Source organism: Delphinus delphis, chromosome 1 (assembly GCF_949987515.2).
Source record: "Delphinus delphis chromosome 1, mDelDel1.2, whole genome shotgun sequence".
Lineage (NCBI taxonomy): Eukaryota > Metazoa > Chordata > Mammalia > Artiodactyla > Delphinidae > Delphinus > Delphinus delphis.
In genome coordinates this window covers 79,722,887-79,740,686 of record NC_082683.1, presented here as the reverse complement: position 1 = coordinate 79,740,686, position 17,800 = coordinate 79,722,887, and the positions used below count along the sequence as shown (strand labels likewise).

At 36.7% G+C, this 17,800-nt stretch overlaps 1 protein-coding gene across 1 annotated transcript in view; it reads left to right on the top strand.

Moving 5' to 3' along the window:
* Positions 1-7,532, top strand: part of HFM1 (helicase for meiosis 1) — a 132,524-nt gene extending 124,992 nt beyond the window's left edge. The window contains exons 37-39 of the mRNA XM_060006385.1: positions 6,301-6,412; positions 6,505-6,659; positions 7,399-7,532. Coding sequence (XP_059862368.1) covers positions 6,301-6,412; positions 6,505-6,659; positions 7,399-7,468 — 337 coding nt within the window. The 3' untranslated portion in view covers positions 7,469-7,532. The remainder of the gene's footprint in view (positions 1-6,300; positions 6,413-6,504; positions 6,660-7,398) is intronic.
* Positions 7,533-17,800: the final 10,268 nt, after the last annotated feature.

Below are 17,800 nucleotides of genomic sequence, written 5' to 3'. Positions count from 1 at the left end.
TGGTTTATCAATTTTGATTATCTTCTCAAAGAACCAGCTTTTAGTTTTATTGATCTTTGCTATCGTTTCCTTCATTTCTTTTTCATTTATTTCTGATCTGATCTTGATAATTTCTTTCCTTCTGCTAACTTTGGGGTTTTGTGTTCTTCATTCTCTAATTGTTTTAGGTGTAAGGTTAGGTTGTCTATATGAGATGTTTCATGTTTTTTAAGGTAAGATTGTATTGCTATAAATTTCCCTCTTATAACTGCTTTTGCTGCATCCCGTAGGTTTTGGGTGTCGTGTTTTCATTGTCATTTGTTTCTAGATATTTTTTGATTTCCTCTTTGATTTATTCAGTGATCTCTTGGTTATTAAGTAGTGTGTTGTTTAGCCTCCATATGTTTGTATTTCTTACAGATTTTTTCCTGTAATTGATATCTAGTCTCATAGCGTTGTGGTTGGAAAAGATACTTGATACAATTTCAATTTTATTAAATTTACCAAGGCTTGATTTGTGACCCAAGCTATGATCTATCCTGGAGAATGTTCCATGAGCACTTGAGAAGAATGTGTATACTATTGTTTTTGGATGGAATATCCTATAAATATCAATTAAGTCCATCTTGTTTAATGTATCATTTAAAGCTTGTGTTTCCTTATTTATTTTCATTTTGGATGATCTGTCCATTGATGAAAGTGAGGTGTTAAAGTCCCCTACTATGATTGTGTTACTGTCAATTTCCCCTTTTATGGCTGTTAGTAATTGCCTTATGTATTGAGGTGCTCCTATGCTGGGTGCATAAATATTTACAATTGTTATATCTTCTTCTTGGATTGATCCCTTGATCATTATGTAGTGTCCTTCTTTGTCTCTTGTAATAGTCTTTATTTTAGAGTCTATTTTGTCTGATGTGAGAATTGCTACTCCAGCTTTCTTTTGATTTCCGTTTGCATGGAATATCTTTTTTCATCCCCTCACTTTCAGTCTGTATGTGTCCCTAGGTCTGAAGTGGGTCTCTTGTAGACAGCATATATACGTGTCTTGTTTTTGTATCCATTCAGCCAATCTATGTCTTTTGGTTGGAGCATTTATTCCTTTACATTTAAGGTAATTATCAATATATATGTTCCTATCTCCACTGTCTTAATTGTTTTTGGTTTATTATTGTAGGTCTTTTCTTTCTCTTTTGTTTCCTCCCTGGAGATGTTCCTTTAGCATTTGTTGTAGAGCTGGTTTGGTGGTGGTGAATTCGCTTAGCTTTTGCTTGTCTGTAAAGCTTTTAATTTCTCCATCAAATTTGAATAAAATCCTTGCTGGGTAGAGTAATCATGGTTGTAGGTTTTTCTCCTTTATCACTTTAAATATGTCCTGCCACTCCCTTCTGGCTTGCAGAGTTTCTGCTGATAGACCAGCTGTTAACCTTATGGAGATTCCCTTATGTTTTATTTGTTGTTTTTTCCTTGCTGCTTTTAATATTTGTTCTTTGTATTTAATTTTTGATAGTTTGATTAATATGTGTCTTGGCATGTTTCTCCTTGGATTTATCCTATATGTGACTGCCTGTGCTTCCTGGACTTGATTGACTATTTCTTTTCCCATATTAGGGAAGTTTTCAAGTATAATCTCTTCAAATATTTTCTCAGTCCCTTTGTCTTTCTCTTCTTCTTCTGGGACCCCTATAATTCGAATGTTGGTACGTTTAATGTTGTCCCAGAGGTCTCTGAGACTGTCCTCAATTCTTTTCATTCTTTTTTCTTTATTTTGCTCTGTGGTAGTTATTTCCACTATTTTATCTTCCAGGTCACTTATCCATTCTTCTGCCTCAGTTATTCTGCTATTGGTCCCTTCTAGAGAATTTTTAATATCATTTATTGTTTTGTTCATCACTGTTTTTTTTCTCTTTAGTTCTTCTAAGTCCTTGTTAAATGTTTCTTGTATTTTCTCCATTCTATTTCCAAGATTTTGGATCATCTTTACTATCATTACTCTGAATTCTTTTTCAGGTAGACTACCTATTTCCTCTTCATTTGTTAGGTCTGGTGGGTTTTTGCCTTGCTCCTTCATCTGCTGTGTGTTTTTCTGTCTTCTCATTTTTCTTAACTTACTGTGGTTGGGGTCTCCTTTTCACAGGCTACAGGTTTGTAGTTCTCGTTGTTTCTGATGTCTGTCCCCAGTGGCTAAGGTTGGTTCAGTGGGTTGTGTAGGCTTCCTGGTGAAGGGGACTGGTGCCTGTGTTCTGGTGGATGAGGCTGGATCTTGTCTTTCTGTTGGGCAGGTCCACGTCTGGTGGTGTGTTTTGGGGTGTCTGTGGACTTATTATGATTTTAGGCAGCCTCTCTGCTAATGGATGGGGTTTTGCTCCTGTCTTGCTAGTTGTTTGGCATAGGGTGTCCAGCATTGTAGTTTGCTGGTTGTTGAGTGGAGCTGGGTCTTGGCATTGAGATGGAGATCTCTGGGAGATTTTCGCCATTTGATATTACGTGGAGCTGGGAGGTCTCTTGTGGACCAGTGTCCTGAACTCGGCTCTCCCACCTCAGTGGCACAGCCCTGTCACCTGGCTGGAGCACCAAGAGCCTGTTCTCCACACAGCTCAGAATAAAAGGGAGGAAAAGAAAGAAAGAAGATAAAATAAAGTTATTAAAATAAAAAATAATTATTAAGAAAAAGAATTTTTAAGTATTAAAAAAAAATTAAAACAGACAGAACCCTAGGACAAATGGTAAAAGCAAAGCTATACAGACAAAATCACACACAGAAGCATACACATACACACTCACAAAAAGAGAAAAAGGGAAATATATATATATATTGTTGCTCCCAAAGTCCACCTCCTCAATTTGGGATGATTCGTTGTCTATTCAGGTATTCCACAGATGCAGGGTACATGAAGTTGATTGTGGAGATTTAATCCACTGCTTCTGATGCTGCTGGGAGAGATTTCCCTTTCTCTTCTTTGTTCACACAGCTCCCAGGGGCTGAGCTTGGATTTGGACCCGCCTCTGCGTGTAGGTTCCCTGAGGGTGACGGTTCTTGGCTCAGACAGGACGGGGTAAAGGAGCAGCTGATTTGGGGGCTCTGGCTCACTCAGGGAGGGGTACGGATGTGGGGCAACCTGCGGTGGCAGAGGCTGGTGTGACGTTGCACCAGCATGAGGCGCGCCGTGCATTCTCCCGGGGAAGTTGTCCCTGGATCCCGGGACCCTGGCAGTGGAGGGCTGCACAGGCTCCCCGGAAGGGGGGTGTGGATAGTGACCTGTGCTCGCACACAGGCTTCTTGGTGGCGCAGCAGCAGCCTTAGTGTCTCATGCCCGTCTCTGGGGTCTGCGCTGATAGCCGCGGCTCATGCCCGTCTCTGGAGCTCCTTTAAGCGGTGCTCTTAATCCCCTCTCCTTGTGCACCGGGAAACAAAGAGGCAAGAAAAAGTCTCTTGTCTCTTCGGCAGTTCCAGACCTTTTCCCGGACTCCCTCCCGGCTAGCCGTGGTGCACTAGCCCTCTCAGGCTGTGTTCACGCAGCCAACCCATAGTCCTCTTCCTGGGATCCGACCTCTGAAGCCCAAGCTTCAGCTCCCAGCCCCTGCCCGCCCCGGAGGGTGAGCAGACAAGCCTCTCGGGCTGCTGAGTGCAGGTCGGCACCAATCCTCTGTGTGGGAATCTCTCCGCTTTGCCCTCCACACCCCTGTTGCTGTGCTCTCCTCGGTGGCTCCGAAGCTTACCCTGTCCAACACCTGCAGTCTCCGCCCGCGAACGGGCTTCCTAGTGTGTGGAAACCTTTCCTCCTTCACAGCTCCCTCCCACTGGTGCAGGTCCCATCCCTATTCTTTTGTCTCTGTTTTTTCTTTTTCTCTTGCCCCACCCAGGTACGTGGGGAGTTTCTTGCCTTTTGGGAGGTCTGAGGTCTTCTGCCAGTGTTCAGTAGGTGTTCTGTAGGAGTTGTTCCACATGTAGATGTATTTCTGATGTATTTGTGGGGAGGAAGGTGATCTCCACGTCTTACTCTTCCGCCATCTTGAAGCTCTCCTGACTTTTAAATTTTGACAGCTAATTTTTTAAAATGTGATATGGTCTGCAGCACCCTCTCTCCAAAAAATAATAATAATGCTTTTAGACCATATGTAGCCTAGAGGCCTCTAGTATTTGATCTCCATAGTAAGTAGTGAGGGCCCATCCAAAATATTTAAGCACAGTTTATATAATTTAATCAGAAAAAATCATTCTAGCAGTGATATCTAGAATGATTTGTAGAGGGTGGGACCAGCAGGGGCATGGTGGCCAATGAGAAAGGCAGGCTATGATGAGGCCTCAACTAGGGTGGAGGTGATAGAAACTGAGAGGTAGAATTGGATTTTTCAAATATTTCATAGATAACACAGATTAGATTTAGCAATTGCTAGAATATGGTAGTAAAGGAAGAGGGAAGAATAAATGTCAAGTGGGTAGATTGAGGTATTATCTGAGAATATAGAACATAGACGTTTGGGAAAAAAACAATAATTTTAGAAATGTTCAACTTAAAGTATTTTTTTTAATTTTATTTTTTATACAGCAGGTTCTTATTAGTTATCTATTTTATACATATTAGTGTATATATGTCAATCCCAATCTCCCAATTCATCACACCACCGCCACTGCCCATCCCCGCAACTTACAGTATCTTTGTAGAAATGTAAAATGCATTTGGATATTGGACCTGATTAGAACTCAAGGGAGTGAAATTATAGCCAGAGCCAAAACTTTCCCACAGAGAAGAAACATTGATAACTTTTTATTCATGGTCCAACTTTCTACTTAAGGATTATTTATGTCTCCTGCTTTAAAAAAGTTTTAAATTTGTAGTGTATTTTGATACTTTTGCTATTATTTAGTCATTTTACTGAACATTAGTATCAACATCACAGAATCATAGATTTCAGAGAATTTCAGAGTTGAAGGGGGTTTAACTTAAATGTCATTTAGTCTCCCCACCACTGGATCCTTGAATAACCATCCAACATCACTGGCAAGTAATCATGCTATTTATACCAAGACAACTCCAGTGTCCAGGAGCTTATTCACTCTTCAGTGCTTGTTCCATGTTTGTATCTCTCAGATCACTCAATAGCTTTTAAAAATATTTGTCTAAAATTTGTCTTTTTATCATTTCCATTCATTGCTTCTAACTCTGAGTCATACGGAATAAACAGATTAGAAACATCAAAGTGGAACAAAGCCGGGGGTATAGAGAAAATAGGCAAATCACAAGTCTGAAGATAACAGGCATATGAACAGTTTTGTGCACCACACTTTTAGAAAAGTACAAATAATTCTGGGAGAGTTTAGAAGTGACCAACAGAAGATAAGTGAGTTTAAAAAGGAGTCCTATCAAGAAACCTCTGAGAAACCGATGCCAGAAGTTGCTGCTAGGAAGAAGGCCTGTGGAATCTGAGGGTCTGAGATGAAAAGGAAACACATGCTTTTCCTTTCATACCCTTTTTACTATATTAATTCCTTGCCATTCATCAGAGATAAAGAGATTCAGTTCTTATCAATATATGTGATTCTTCTCTACCCATATCTACTGTTTATTGCTCCTTGTATGACTGTCACATTTTAGCCTGTGTCAGCTTAAATTGTCTCCTCCTCATAGCGGCATCCATGACCACCTTTTTAAAGTGGGTTTGTGCCTCCACACTGTCATTTCCTATAATATTGCTCATTTCATTTCTTTCATATCACTTCAGGATCTATAATTATATTTATTGTTTATTCATTGTCTGTCCCTCTATAGATGATAACCACCTGAGGCTGTGTTTACTATTTCATACTTAGCTCCTAGTATAATGTGTGGCATACAGTAGTGAATAATAAATGTTTTTTAATGAATTAATTTAATACAAAAGATTAAAGGTGAATTCTAGTATACAGTTATACATGAACAGATAGGTAGAGATGTCTGTCTACAGTGAGACCAGAATAGGGAAAGGAGACTAAAAGTTAAGCAAGTGGAATTTAGAAAAGATTTACAAACTGCTAGATGATAGATGTAGATGATAGATGATTAAACGTAAGAGAGTTTTAATGAAAATTGTTGAATGATTATTTCTGTAGGCCTTTAAAAGTAACATTCTTATTTTATTTGGACTATATAAGTTGTTGTTTTATCTAAAAGAGAGGAGATACACCAAGTTCTCCATGAGTCTAAGAAATGGAGCATTAATTTTGGGGTTGATAAATATGATAAACTCTAATCATATTTTCCAAAGAATCACTGTTGATCTAAATTAGAATGGTTTGTTTCTCTTATTTGCTGTATTTTATAAATAATTCATTTTGATTTTTAGTTTTGTTTCATCACATGAGAAGCCAGATATTTATTTATCAAATTCTGCTATGTCCAAGTTTGCTGCATCCTCCATGACAAAACTACCTCAACAAGCTGGAAATGCAAGTATTATAAGAAGAAGCACTTCTTTGTTTTTCTTTTAAATACCACCTGAATAGTTAAACCTTCAATGATCGTTAATTTTTTTAACCTCAAAATATAGGTCCATTTACAAGAAATAAAACAACAAAGTCTGTCGCCAGAGATTGAAAAGCTGTGCTTTACTCACTCTGAAAAAATACCAAGCTCTTCAAATTTTGTTAAGAAAGTGGATTGCTTTATTAGAAATGGTGAACATAAAAAGGAGATTGATTTCAGGTAAGAACTCTTTAAAAATATTTTGAAACTACACTAGTAAGAACTTTTTACAAAGAAGTTCAGTATTCCTTGTTTCATTTTAAAGATCAGAACCTAAATGTTTTATTTACTTAAAGACATTAAAATTTTAGACCACTGGTGAGCTAAGCTCCTTAAGATAATTCAAAATATCAAATATCTCAATTTTTGAGAACCCATATATTTGATGCTAGTAATTAAAACATTATATTATGTTGATAAACTTTTTTTACTGATTTGAATACACTATGTTGATAATATGAAGTGTAAGGTCACTTGAGAAATGAGATCAGCTAATTTTTTTAACATTCAAGTTGTATTTTAGCCACCAAGTTCTGTTACAATTCTACAGATTCAAAGTGAAGGTCAGACTAAGTTTAATCAGTGCCCCGACTGCTGGTCATTTTTATGGGTAACTCTAGCAGTTTCCCTCTCCTTGAATAGTCAAGGTTTATAGACCTGTTGACACTGATTAAATGGCATTACTTTCCAATATGTTTAAAGAAATATCTAAGACACTTGTCTCTATCTTTCACAGTTTATGAAATCTTAATTTGCTCCAGACTTTTTACAAGGTTATGCACATTGAAGTTTGTTTAATAAATTAACCCTCTCAGCAATCTTCAAGTTTATCCATTTTATATTTATTATTATTTATTGTAAATTTAAAAATAAATTGTGTTACAAAAATAGTTATTTTTACATTTGCTTTTTCCTCCAGTCGGTATTATCCTGAGGATGAAGCTGATGAAATGAAGTCTTTTCTGGGAATATTTGATGGTATTTTCTAAAACAATCAGACAAAAATGCTTTTTATATTAATAAGACAAAGTATTAAAGACACCTAATTACAAAGCATGATTTTTATTTTTAAAAAGTAGTTCATATTTGTTCAGATTTTTTTTCTCTTGGATTTGACTAGCTTTGTTGACTCTTTTGCAACAAAATATTTGGACTGATTTTTTTCCCCATCATATTGATAACTTCATATAAAGCACTTTTGCAGTGGCTTTGTTTCATAAGTTGATAATTGTTTCATTTAGAAATAATTATTGGTTATTAATTGGGTTTTGATGGGAACCAATTTTATATTTTCTTAACAAGAAGAAAGGTATTCTGTGAAAGCAAAATGATGGTAGGTCAGTGAATCTATTTACTCTATCGATTTTTCACCATTATTGTTTTGTTTTACTAAAGATTTTTAAGAATCCAATGGCTGTCTGAACCTATTGTTATATCATTTCAAGCAACAATAAATGAAACATTAATCAATATAGACTGTTTAACTTGTTTCTCAATGTGACAAATTCTAAAACTTTGTTATGTTGACTTTTACTATAGCAAAAGCTATTTTATGTTATTTTCCAGTGGGATATATCTCAAATTTCTTTACTGTTAAGTAGTATATAGGCACTGTAAGCAATGTTTGTTTTTATATAGTTGGGTTTTGCTTTCTAATCCAGTCTGGCCATCTTTGACTGTTTAGATCGTTTACATTTTTTAATTTTCCCATGAATCCATTAAGTATGGGTTAATTTTATCTTTTTTCTTATTAGTTACTTATTTTATACATAGTGTATATATATCAATCCCAATCTCCCAATTTATCCCATTACCACCACCCACCTACCACTTTCCCCCATTGGTGTCCATATGTTTGTTCTCTACATCTGTGTCTCTATTTCTGCCTTGCAAACTGGTTCATCTGTACCATTTTTCTAGATTCCACATATATGCATTAATATACGATATTTGTTTTTCTCTTTCTGACTTAACTTCACTCTGTAGGACAGTCTCCAGGTCCATCCACGTCTCTACAAATGACCCAATTTCATTCGTTTTTATGACTCATTGTCATAAATATACACATAAATGACTCATTGTATATATGTACCACATCTTCTTTATCCATTTGTCTGTCGATGAGCATTTAGGTTGCTTCCATGACCTGGCTATTGTAAATAGTGCTGCAGTGAACATTGGGATGCCTGTGTCTTTTTGAATTATGGTTTTCTCAGGGTATATGCCCAGTAGTGGGATTGCTGGGTCATATAGTAATTCTATTTTTAGTTTTATAAAGAACCTGCATACTGTTCTCCACAGTGGCTGTTTCAATTTACATTCAAATCAACAGTGCAAGAGGGTTCCCTTTTCTCCACACCCTCTCCAGCATTTGTTGTTTGTAGATTTTCTGATGATGGCCATTCTTACTGGTGTGAGGTGATACCTCTTTGTAGTTTTGATTTGCATTTCTCTAATAATTAGTGATATTGAGCAAGTTTTCATGTGCCTCTTGGCCATCTGTATGTCTTCTTTGGAGAAATGTCTGTTTAGGTCTTGAGCCCATTTTTTGATTGGGTTGTTTGTTTTATTAATATTGAGCTGCATGAGCTGTTTATATAATTTGGAGATTAATCCTTTGTCTCTTGATTTGTTTGCAAATATTTTCTCCCATTCTGAGGGTTGTCTTTCCATCCTGTTTATAGTTTCCTTTGCATGCAAAAGGTTTTAAGTTTCATTAGGTCCCATTTGTTTATTTTTGTGTTTATTTCCATTACTCTAGGAGGTAGATCAAAAAGATCTTGCTGTGATTTATATCAAAGAGTGTTCTTCCTGTATTTTCCTCTAAGAGTTTTATATGTCCCATCTTACACTTAGGTCTTTAATCCATTTTGAGTTTATTTTTGTATATAGTATTAGGGAGTGTTCTAATTTCATTCTTCTACATGTAGCTGTCCAGTTTTCCCAGCACCACTTACTGAAGAGACTGCCTTTTCTCCATTGTATATCCTTGCGTACTTTGTCATAGATTAGTTGACCACAGGTGTGTGGATTTATCTCTGGGCTTTCTGTCCTGTTCCACTGATCTATATTTCTGTTTTTGGGCCAGTACCATATTGTTTTGATTATGGTAGCTTTGTAGTATAGTCTGAAGTCAGCGAGTCTGATTCCTGCAGCTCTCTTTTTTTTCCCTCAAGATTGCTCTGACTACTCAGGGTCCTTTTTGTCTCCATACAAATTTGAAGATTTTTTGTTCTATTTCTGTAAAAAAAATACCATTGGTAATTTGACAGGGATTGCACTGAATCTGTAGATTGCTTTGGGTAGTATAGTCATTTTCACAATATTCATTCTTCCAATCCAAGAACATGGTATATCTCTCCATCTGTTTGTGTCATCTTTGATTTCTTTCCTCATTGTCTTGTAGTTTTCTGAGTACAGGTATTTCGTCTCCCTGGGTAGGTTTATTCCTAGTATTTTATTCTTTTTGTTGCAATGGTGAATGGGATTGTTTCCTTAATTTCTCTTTCTGATCTTTTGTTGTTAGCGTATAGGAATGCAAGAGATTTCTGTGCATTAATTTTATATCCTGCAACTTTACCAAATTCATTGATTAGCTCTAGTAGTTTTCTGGTGGCATCTTTAGGATTATCTATGTATTGTATCATGTCATCTGCAAAGAGAGACAGTTTTACTTCTTCTTTTCCAATTTGGATTCCTGTTATTTCTTTTTCTTCTCTGATTGCTGTGGCTAGGACTTCCAAAACTATGTTGAATAATAGTGGCGCGACTGGACGTCCTTGTCTTGTTCCTGATCTTAGAGGAAATGGTTTCAGTTTTTCACCATTGAGAATGATGGTTACTGTAAGTTTGTCATATATGGCCTTTATTATGTTGAGGTAGGTTCCCTCTATGCTCACTTTCTGGAGAGTTTTTATCATAAATGGGTGTTGAACTTTTTCAAAAGCTTTTTCTGTATCTATCGAGATGATCATATGGTTTTTATTCTTCAGTTTGTTAATATGGTGTATCACATTGATTGATTTGCATATATTGAAGGATCCTTGCATCCCTGGGATAAATCCCACTTGATCATGATGTACGATCCTTTTAATGTGTTGTTGGATTCTGTCTGCTAGTATTTTGTTGAGGATTTTTGTGTCTATGTTCATCAGTGATATTGGTTTGTAATTTTTTTTTTTTGTAGTGTCTTTGTCTGGTTTTGGTATCAGGATGATAGTGGCCTCATAGAATGAGTTTGGGAGTGTTCCTTCCTCTGCAATTTTTTGGAGGAGTTTGAGAAGGATGGGTGTTAGCTCTTCTTTAAATGTTTGGTAGAATTCACCTGTGAAGCCATCTGGTCCTGGACTTTGGTTTGTTGGGTAATTTTTAATCCCAGTTTCAATTTCATTACTTGTGATTCATCTGTCCATATTTTCTGTTTCTTCCTTGTTCAGTCTTGGAAGGTTTTACCTTTCTAAGAATTTGTCCATTTCTTCCAGGTTTTCCAGTTTATTGCCATAGAGTTGCTTGTAGTAGTCTCTTATGATGCTTTGTATTTCTGCAGTGTCCATTGTAACTTCTCCTTTTTCATTTCTAATTTTACTGATTTGAGTCCTCTCCCTCTTTTTCTTGATGAGTCTGGCTGAAGGTTTATCAGTTGTGTTTATCTTCTCAAGGAACCAGGTTTTAGTGTTATTGATCTTTGCTATTGTTTTCTTTGTTTCTATTTCATTTATTTCTTCTCTGGTCTTTATGATTTCTTTCCCTCTACTAACTTTGGGTTTTGTTTGTTCTTCTTTCTCTAGTTTCTTTAGGAGCAAAGTTAGATTGTTTATTTGAGATTTCCATGTTTCTTGAGGTAGGATTGTATTGCTATAAACTTCCCTCTTAGAACTGCTTTAGCTGAATCCCACAGGTTTTGTATCATCATGTGTTTGTTGTCATTTGTCTCTAGGTATTTTTTGATTTCCTCTTTGATTTCTTAAGTGATCTCTTGGTTATTTAGTAACATATTGTTTAGCCTCCATGTGTTTGTGTTTTTTCCCCTGTAATATATTTCTAATCTCATAGCGCTGTGGTCAGAAAAGATGCTTGATATGATTTCAGTTTTCTTAAATGTACCGAGGCTTGATTTGTGATCCAAGATGTGATCTATCCTGGAGAATGTTCCGTGTGCACCTGAGAAGAAAGTGTAACCTGCTGTTTTGGGATGGAATGTCCTATAAATATCAATTAAACCTATCTGGTCTATTGTGTCATTTAAAGCTTGTGTGTTCTTATTAGTTTTCTGTCTGGATGATCTGGCCATTGGTGTAAGCGAGGTATTAAATTCCCCCACTATTATTGTGTTACTGTCAATTTCCTCTTTTATAGCTGTTAGCATTTGCCTTATGTATTGAGGTGCCTCTACGTTGGGTGCCTATATATTTATAATTGCTAGATCTTCTTCTTGGATTGATCCCTTGATCATTATGTAGTGTCCTTCCTTGTCTCTTGTAACATTATTTATTTTAAAGTCTATTTTATTTGATATGAGTTTTGCTACTCCAGCTTTCTTTTGACTTCCATTTACATGGAAAATCTTTTTCCATTCCCTCACCTTCAGTCTGTATGTGTTCCTAGGTCTGAAGTGGGTCTCTTGTGGACAGCATATATATGGGTCTTGTTTTTGTATCCATTCAGCAAGCCTGTGTCTTTTGGTTAGAGCATTTAATCCATTCACATTTAAGGTAATTATCGATATATATGTTCCTATTTTCATTTTCTTAATTGTTTTGGGTTTGTTTTTGCAGGTTGTTTTCTTCTCTTGTGTTTCCCACTTAGAGAAGTTCCTTTAGCATTTGCTGTAGAGCTGGTTTGGTGGTGCTGAATTCTCTTAACTTTTGCTTGTCTGTAAAGGTTTAAATTTCTCTGTTGAATCTGAATGAGATCCTTGCTGGGTAGAGTAATCTTGGTTGTAGGTTCTTCCCTTTCATCACTTCTGGCCTGTAGATTTTCTGATGAGAAATCAGCTGTTAACCTTATGAGAGTTCCCTTGTATGTTATTTGTTGTTTTTCCCTTGTTGCTTTTAATAATTTTTCTTTGTCTTTAATATCAATTTGATTACTATGTGTCTTGGCTTGTTTCTCCTTGGGTTTATCCTGCCTTGGACTCTTTGCACTTCCTGGCCTTCAGTGGCTATTTCCTTTCCCATGTTAGGGAAGTTTTCGACTATAACCTCTTCAAATATTTTCTCAGGGCCTTTCTCTCTCTCTTCTCCTTCTGGGACCCCTATAATGCAAATGTTGGTGTGTTTAATATTGTCCCAGAGGTCTCTAAAGCTGTCTTCATGTCTTTTCATTCTTTTTTCTTGTTCTTTATTGCCAGCAATGAATTCCACCATTCTGTCTTCCAGGTCACATATTCATTCTTCTGCCTCAGTTATTCTGCTGTTGATTCCTTCTAGTGTATTTTTCATTTCAGTTATTGAATTGTTCATCTCTGTTTGTTTGTTCTTTCATTCTTCTAGGTCTTTGTTAAACATTTCTTGCATCTTCTCGATCTTTGCCTCCATTCTTTTTCTGAGGTCCTGCATCATCTTCACTATCATTATTCTGAATTCTTTTTCTAGAAGGTTGCCTTTCTCCACTTCATTTAATTCTTTTTCTGGGGTTTTATCTTGTTCCTTCATCTGGTACATAGTCCTCTTCCTTTTCATTTTGTCTATCTTTCTGTGAATGTGGTTTTCGCTCCACAGGCTGCAGGATTATAGCTCTTCTTGCTTCTACTGCCTGCCTTCTGGTGGATGAGGCTATTTAAGAGGCTTGTGCAAGCTTCCTGATGTGAGGAACTGGGTGGTGGGTAGAGTTGAGTGTTGCTCTGGTGGGCAGAGCTCAGTAAAACTTTAATCCACTTGTCTGCTGATGGGTGGGGCTGGGTTCCCTCCCTGTTGGTTGTTTGGCCTGAGGCCACCCAGCACTGGAGGCTGTGGGCTCTTTGGTGGGGCTAATGGGGGACGCCAGGAGGGCTCATGCCAAGGAGTACTTCCCAGAACTTCTGCTGCCAGTGTCCTTGTCCCCAGGGTGAGCCACAGCCACTCCCACCTCTGAAGACCCTCCAACACTAGCAGGTAAGTCTGGTTCAGTCTCCTACGTGGTCACTTCTCCTTCCCCCTGGGTCCTGATGTGCACACTAATTTGTGTGTGTCCTCCACGAGTGGAGTCTCTGTTTCCCCCAGTCCTGTTGAAGTCCTGCAATCAAATCCCACTAGCCTTCAAAGCCTGATTCTCTGGGAATTCCTCCTCCTGTTGCCAGACCTCCAGGTTGGGAAGCCTGACGTGCAGCTCAGAACCTTCACTCCAGTGGGTAGACTTCTGTGGTATAATTGTTCTCCAGTTTGTGAGTCACCCACCCAGTGGTTATGGGATTTAATTTTATTGTGATTGCGCCCCTCCTACCATCTCACTGTGGCTTCTCCTTTGTTTTTGGATGTGGGGTATCTTTTTTGGTGAATTCCAATGTCTTTCTATGGAAGATGGTTCAGCAGTTAGTTGTGATTCTTGTTCTCTCACAAGGGGGAGTGAGTGCACGTCCTTCTACTCTGCTATCATGAACCAATCTCAGCAATGTTTATTATCTAAGTTATTCATAGTTACAGTGTGAAGTTGAAGCCACTTAAGATATTTTAGGAATTTTTCTTTAGATATAAAAGCCTTAGAGACAAGAGAAGCAAAGAAAAAGCTGAGGTTGTTAGTTATTATTAGTAAATATTTATGAGGCATCATATGTATTAAACTTAGAACAAATCTAAGAGGCTTTGTCTCTGTTGAAAAATAAGAGCAACCAGCCCTTATTTTAGTCATCTTTACAATTGGTGTTTCTTCATCTGAATCCATCATACTACAACCTTTAAAAGTTATTAAACATTATTAAAATGAAAAATTGGTACACTACAATCTGCTCATCTAGCATATATAGACTTTGATACTAAGGAAATAGCAATTTAGCTCAATAAGACTTATTGTGATCTGCTAAGTGAAAAGTACTGTGCTTGTTAATGCAAAGGACACCAATGATGAAAACACTGTTTTTGGTCTCATAGAGCTTACTTTACATTCTGGTAGAGAAATTAAGACCTATAATGAAGCAATAATAAAATAAAGAATACATTAGAGAAGTGGTTCTCAAGCTTCAGGGTGTGTTGGAATACTCTAGAGAGTATGTTTGAAAACAGATTGCTGGGCACCATACCCAGTTTCTGACTCAATAGGTCTGGAGTGGGACCTGAGAATTTGCATTTCTAACAAATTCCCAAGTGATGCTGATGCTGCTGTTCCAGGGATCACACTTTGAGGATCACTGCAATAGAAATTTAAAGAACTATGGGAGTTCGTAAGAGGGAGAATATTATCCTGACTGTGGGGTCAGGGAAGCCTTTACAGAGAAGTTAAAATTTGAGCTGAGCCTTGAAAGATGAATAAGATTTTGATGGGAAAATACATGAGAAAAGGACATTGTAGGCAGAGGGGACAGCTTGAGCAAACCTCCGAGGGAGGAAAGTGTCTATGTGGGGTACAATGAATAGATAATTCTAAACATAAGTTAATGTTGTAGGAGATGTTTGAACTGTACCTAAGGTCACTCTGTGGAGGACTTTAGATGTTAAAATAAGAAACCTGAGCTTTACTCAGCAAACTGATGTTTCCCAAACTTGCCTCATCATAAAAAACATATGGATAATATGTTAAGTGTACAAACTCCCAGACTTCATCTCAGAGCTACTGATTCAGAATCTCCAGTGGACAAAACTGGGAGTTCTGTAGTTTTAACAAGCACTCTAGGTCATTCTTTATGATCAGGACAATTTTAGAAACACTTGGGTAGATAATTTGCCATTTGTACAAGTGCTTACCTGAAAAATTATATGTATGTTAAATGTATTAATTCAAAATCCTGTTACGTATACTGATCACTTAAAGGAGTACAGTCACTGGGTATTCTTTCCATGAACTGAATAATAATCCTAAGTTTTCCTATTTATTAGTTATGTTCTAAATATATTGGGTTTATTTATTCTTATAGAATGAACCATACAACAGAGCTTTCACAAAAATCTTTGTTGGGTTATATTTTTTCAGAAGTTTTTTTCAATTAAAAATGTCCTTAATTGGCTATATTTTTCTCGTCCATAATGTTAGCATAATGGCAGCTACCTCACAGGTATGGAGTGAGAATTTAATAAGCCACTGCATAGGAAGTTCTTAGTTTAAGGACTGATACATAGTATGTGCTCAATGAATGGTACCTGTTTGTGCTAAAAACAAAGTGTCCTTAATGGCACTTTAAATAACCCATTGGGAAGGGGTGAAATAATACAGTATTCAGTTGTCATATTTGAGTTGCATTAAATTGCATAGAACTTGAAAAATGAACTCTTGACTTCCACAGATTATCATCCATGGAAAAACATTAATCTTAGACCTCCCTCCTACATATACTTCCTCATGCTTTCAAATAGGTCCCCTCCACTCCCATTCCCTCCTTGCCAACACTCTTAGTTGGTTTATGGTCAGAGCATACAAATCTATTTTAATATTACCTTAAGTAAAATGTAATTATAAAATAAATCTTCGACATATTCTATTATAATACATTCTAAAGCCAAATCCAAATGATTGCTGGATTATTCACTCTTTTAGGTTTTGGCACAATTTACTTCTTAGTAGTTTATGGAGCATCCCTTACCAAGATCCCATTTCTTAAAAATGGGAACAACACAACAAGCACAGTAGAGAACCACTCTCTGAGGACCCCTAACCGAGAGGGAGAGCATTGGATAAATGGATAACATTTACGTTTGCATCCTAGATAATAACAGGTGTGTATAGAGAAGGCACCAGTGAGGAGGAAGTCAGGGCAAAGAGGAGTAAACTAAGCTAAGCTTAGAATTAAGCTAAGTAAGTAAGCTAAGAATTTAGTGTGAGTTTTGGTTAGTTAGTAGAACAAACAAAACAAAAAGGAAAATGCTGGTACTTCTTGTCTTTTGGCATTTCAACTCCGGGCTGCCAGTAGTTAAAGATCTTGCCACTCAAAGTCTGATCCAAAGACCAGTAACAAAGGAGATCCCTGGGAGTTGGTTAGAAGGTCTTAGGCCTCACTCCAGACCTTCTGAGTCAGAATCTGCATTTTAACAAGATCCGCGTGTGATTATGTGTCATGTTAAAGTGTGAGAAGCACTTGTTTTCGTTGGAAAGGAAAGGAAAGGGACGATATCAGACTTTTAAGAGAATCCATTCCAGAAGACAAGTATAAAAGAGTAATGATGATTACTTGGTTTTCTGCACATATATTTCCTATTTTAAATGTAACATGGTGGTATAGCTATTGTTTAATGACTTTCAGTATAGGTTGTTTCTTCACCAACTGTGTAAATTATCTTTATAATTCTCATACATCAACTGGGTATTTTGTTATGTAGCTTGAGAGGCACTTAGATGCTCTATAGAGTTTTGTTTTATTAACATAATAAAATCAGATAATTCAAAAGAGCAATCTTTGTCTTTCTTATTTTCACATTTCAATTCAGAAACCTTTCCCTAAACTAACACATGCCTTAAAAATCCCTACATACTTCAGCAAAACAAAATGAAACAAAATAATCCAAACCCCGTATAGCATTCTGAAAGATTTAGAAAAGTGTGCATAAACCTACAGTCACGAATTATATGTTGTAGCTATAAAATGTTTTATTAAAAGAGGAATTAAAATTCTGCTGACATTAGCATTTTGCCTAAAATACCTCCTTATGACAGTTAGATGGCTTCAATCCTTTAAAATTACACACACGGGATTTCCCTGGTGGTCCAGTGGTTAAGACTTTGCCTTCCAATGCAGGGGGTACGGGTTTGACCCCTGGTTAGGGAGCTAAGATCCCACATGCCTCATGGCCTAAAAACCAAAAATAAAACAGTAGCGATATTGTAACAAATTCAATAAAAACTTTGAAAGTGGTCCACATCAAAAAAAAAATCTTAAAACTACACACACGATAAAGTCACCTTTTTTTTTTTTTACTTTCCGAATTGATGTTTGGAAACTTAACCTTTTACCATTTAGAATTTTTTTAAAAGCTAATTTTACTGCAATATTTTTTTTATCATTTCAAGTTTATTAAAACTTTAGCAAGGCAAATTATCCAGGTTACAGATTATCAAATATCAATTCAACTAAGTCCACATTAAAAAGAAAAAAAAAGTCAAAAACCTAAAAACAATGAAAAGATGAAAACAACATAAAGGAAATTCATCAGCAAGTCTCCAAACTTAAAAATTTAGACAGAATGGAAATTGATTTGCACAAC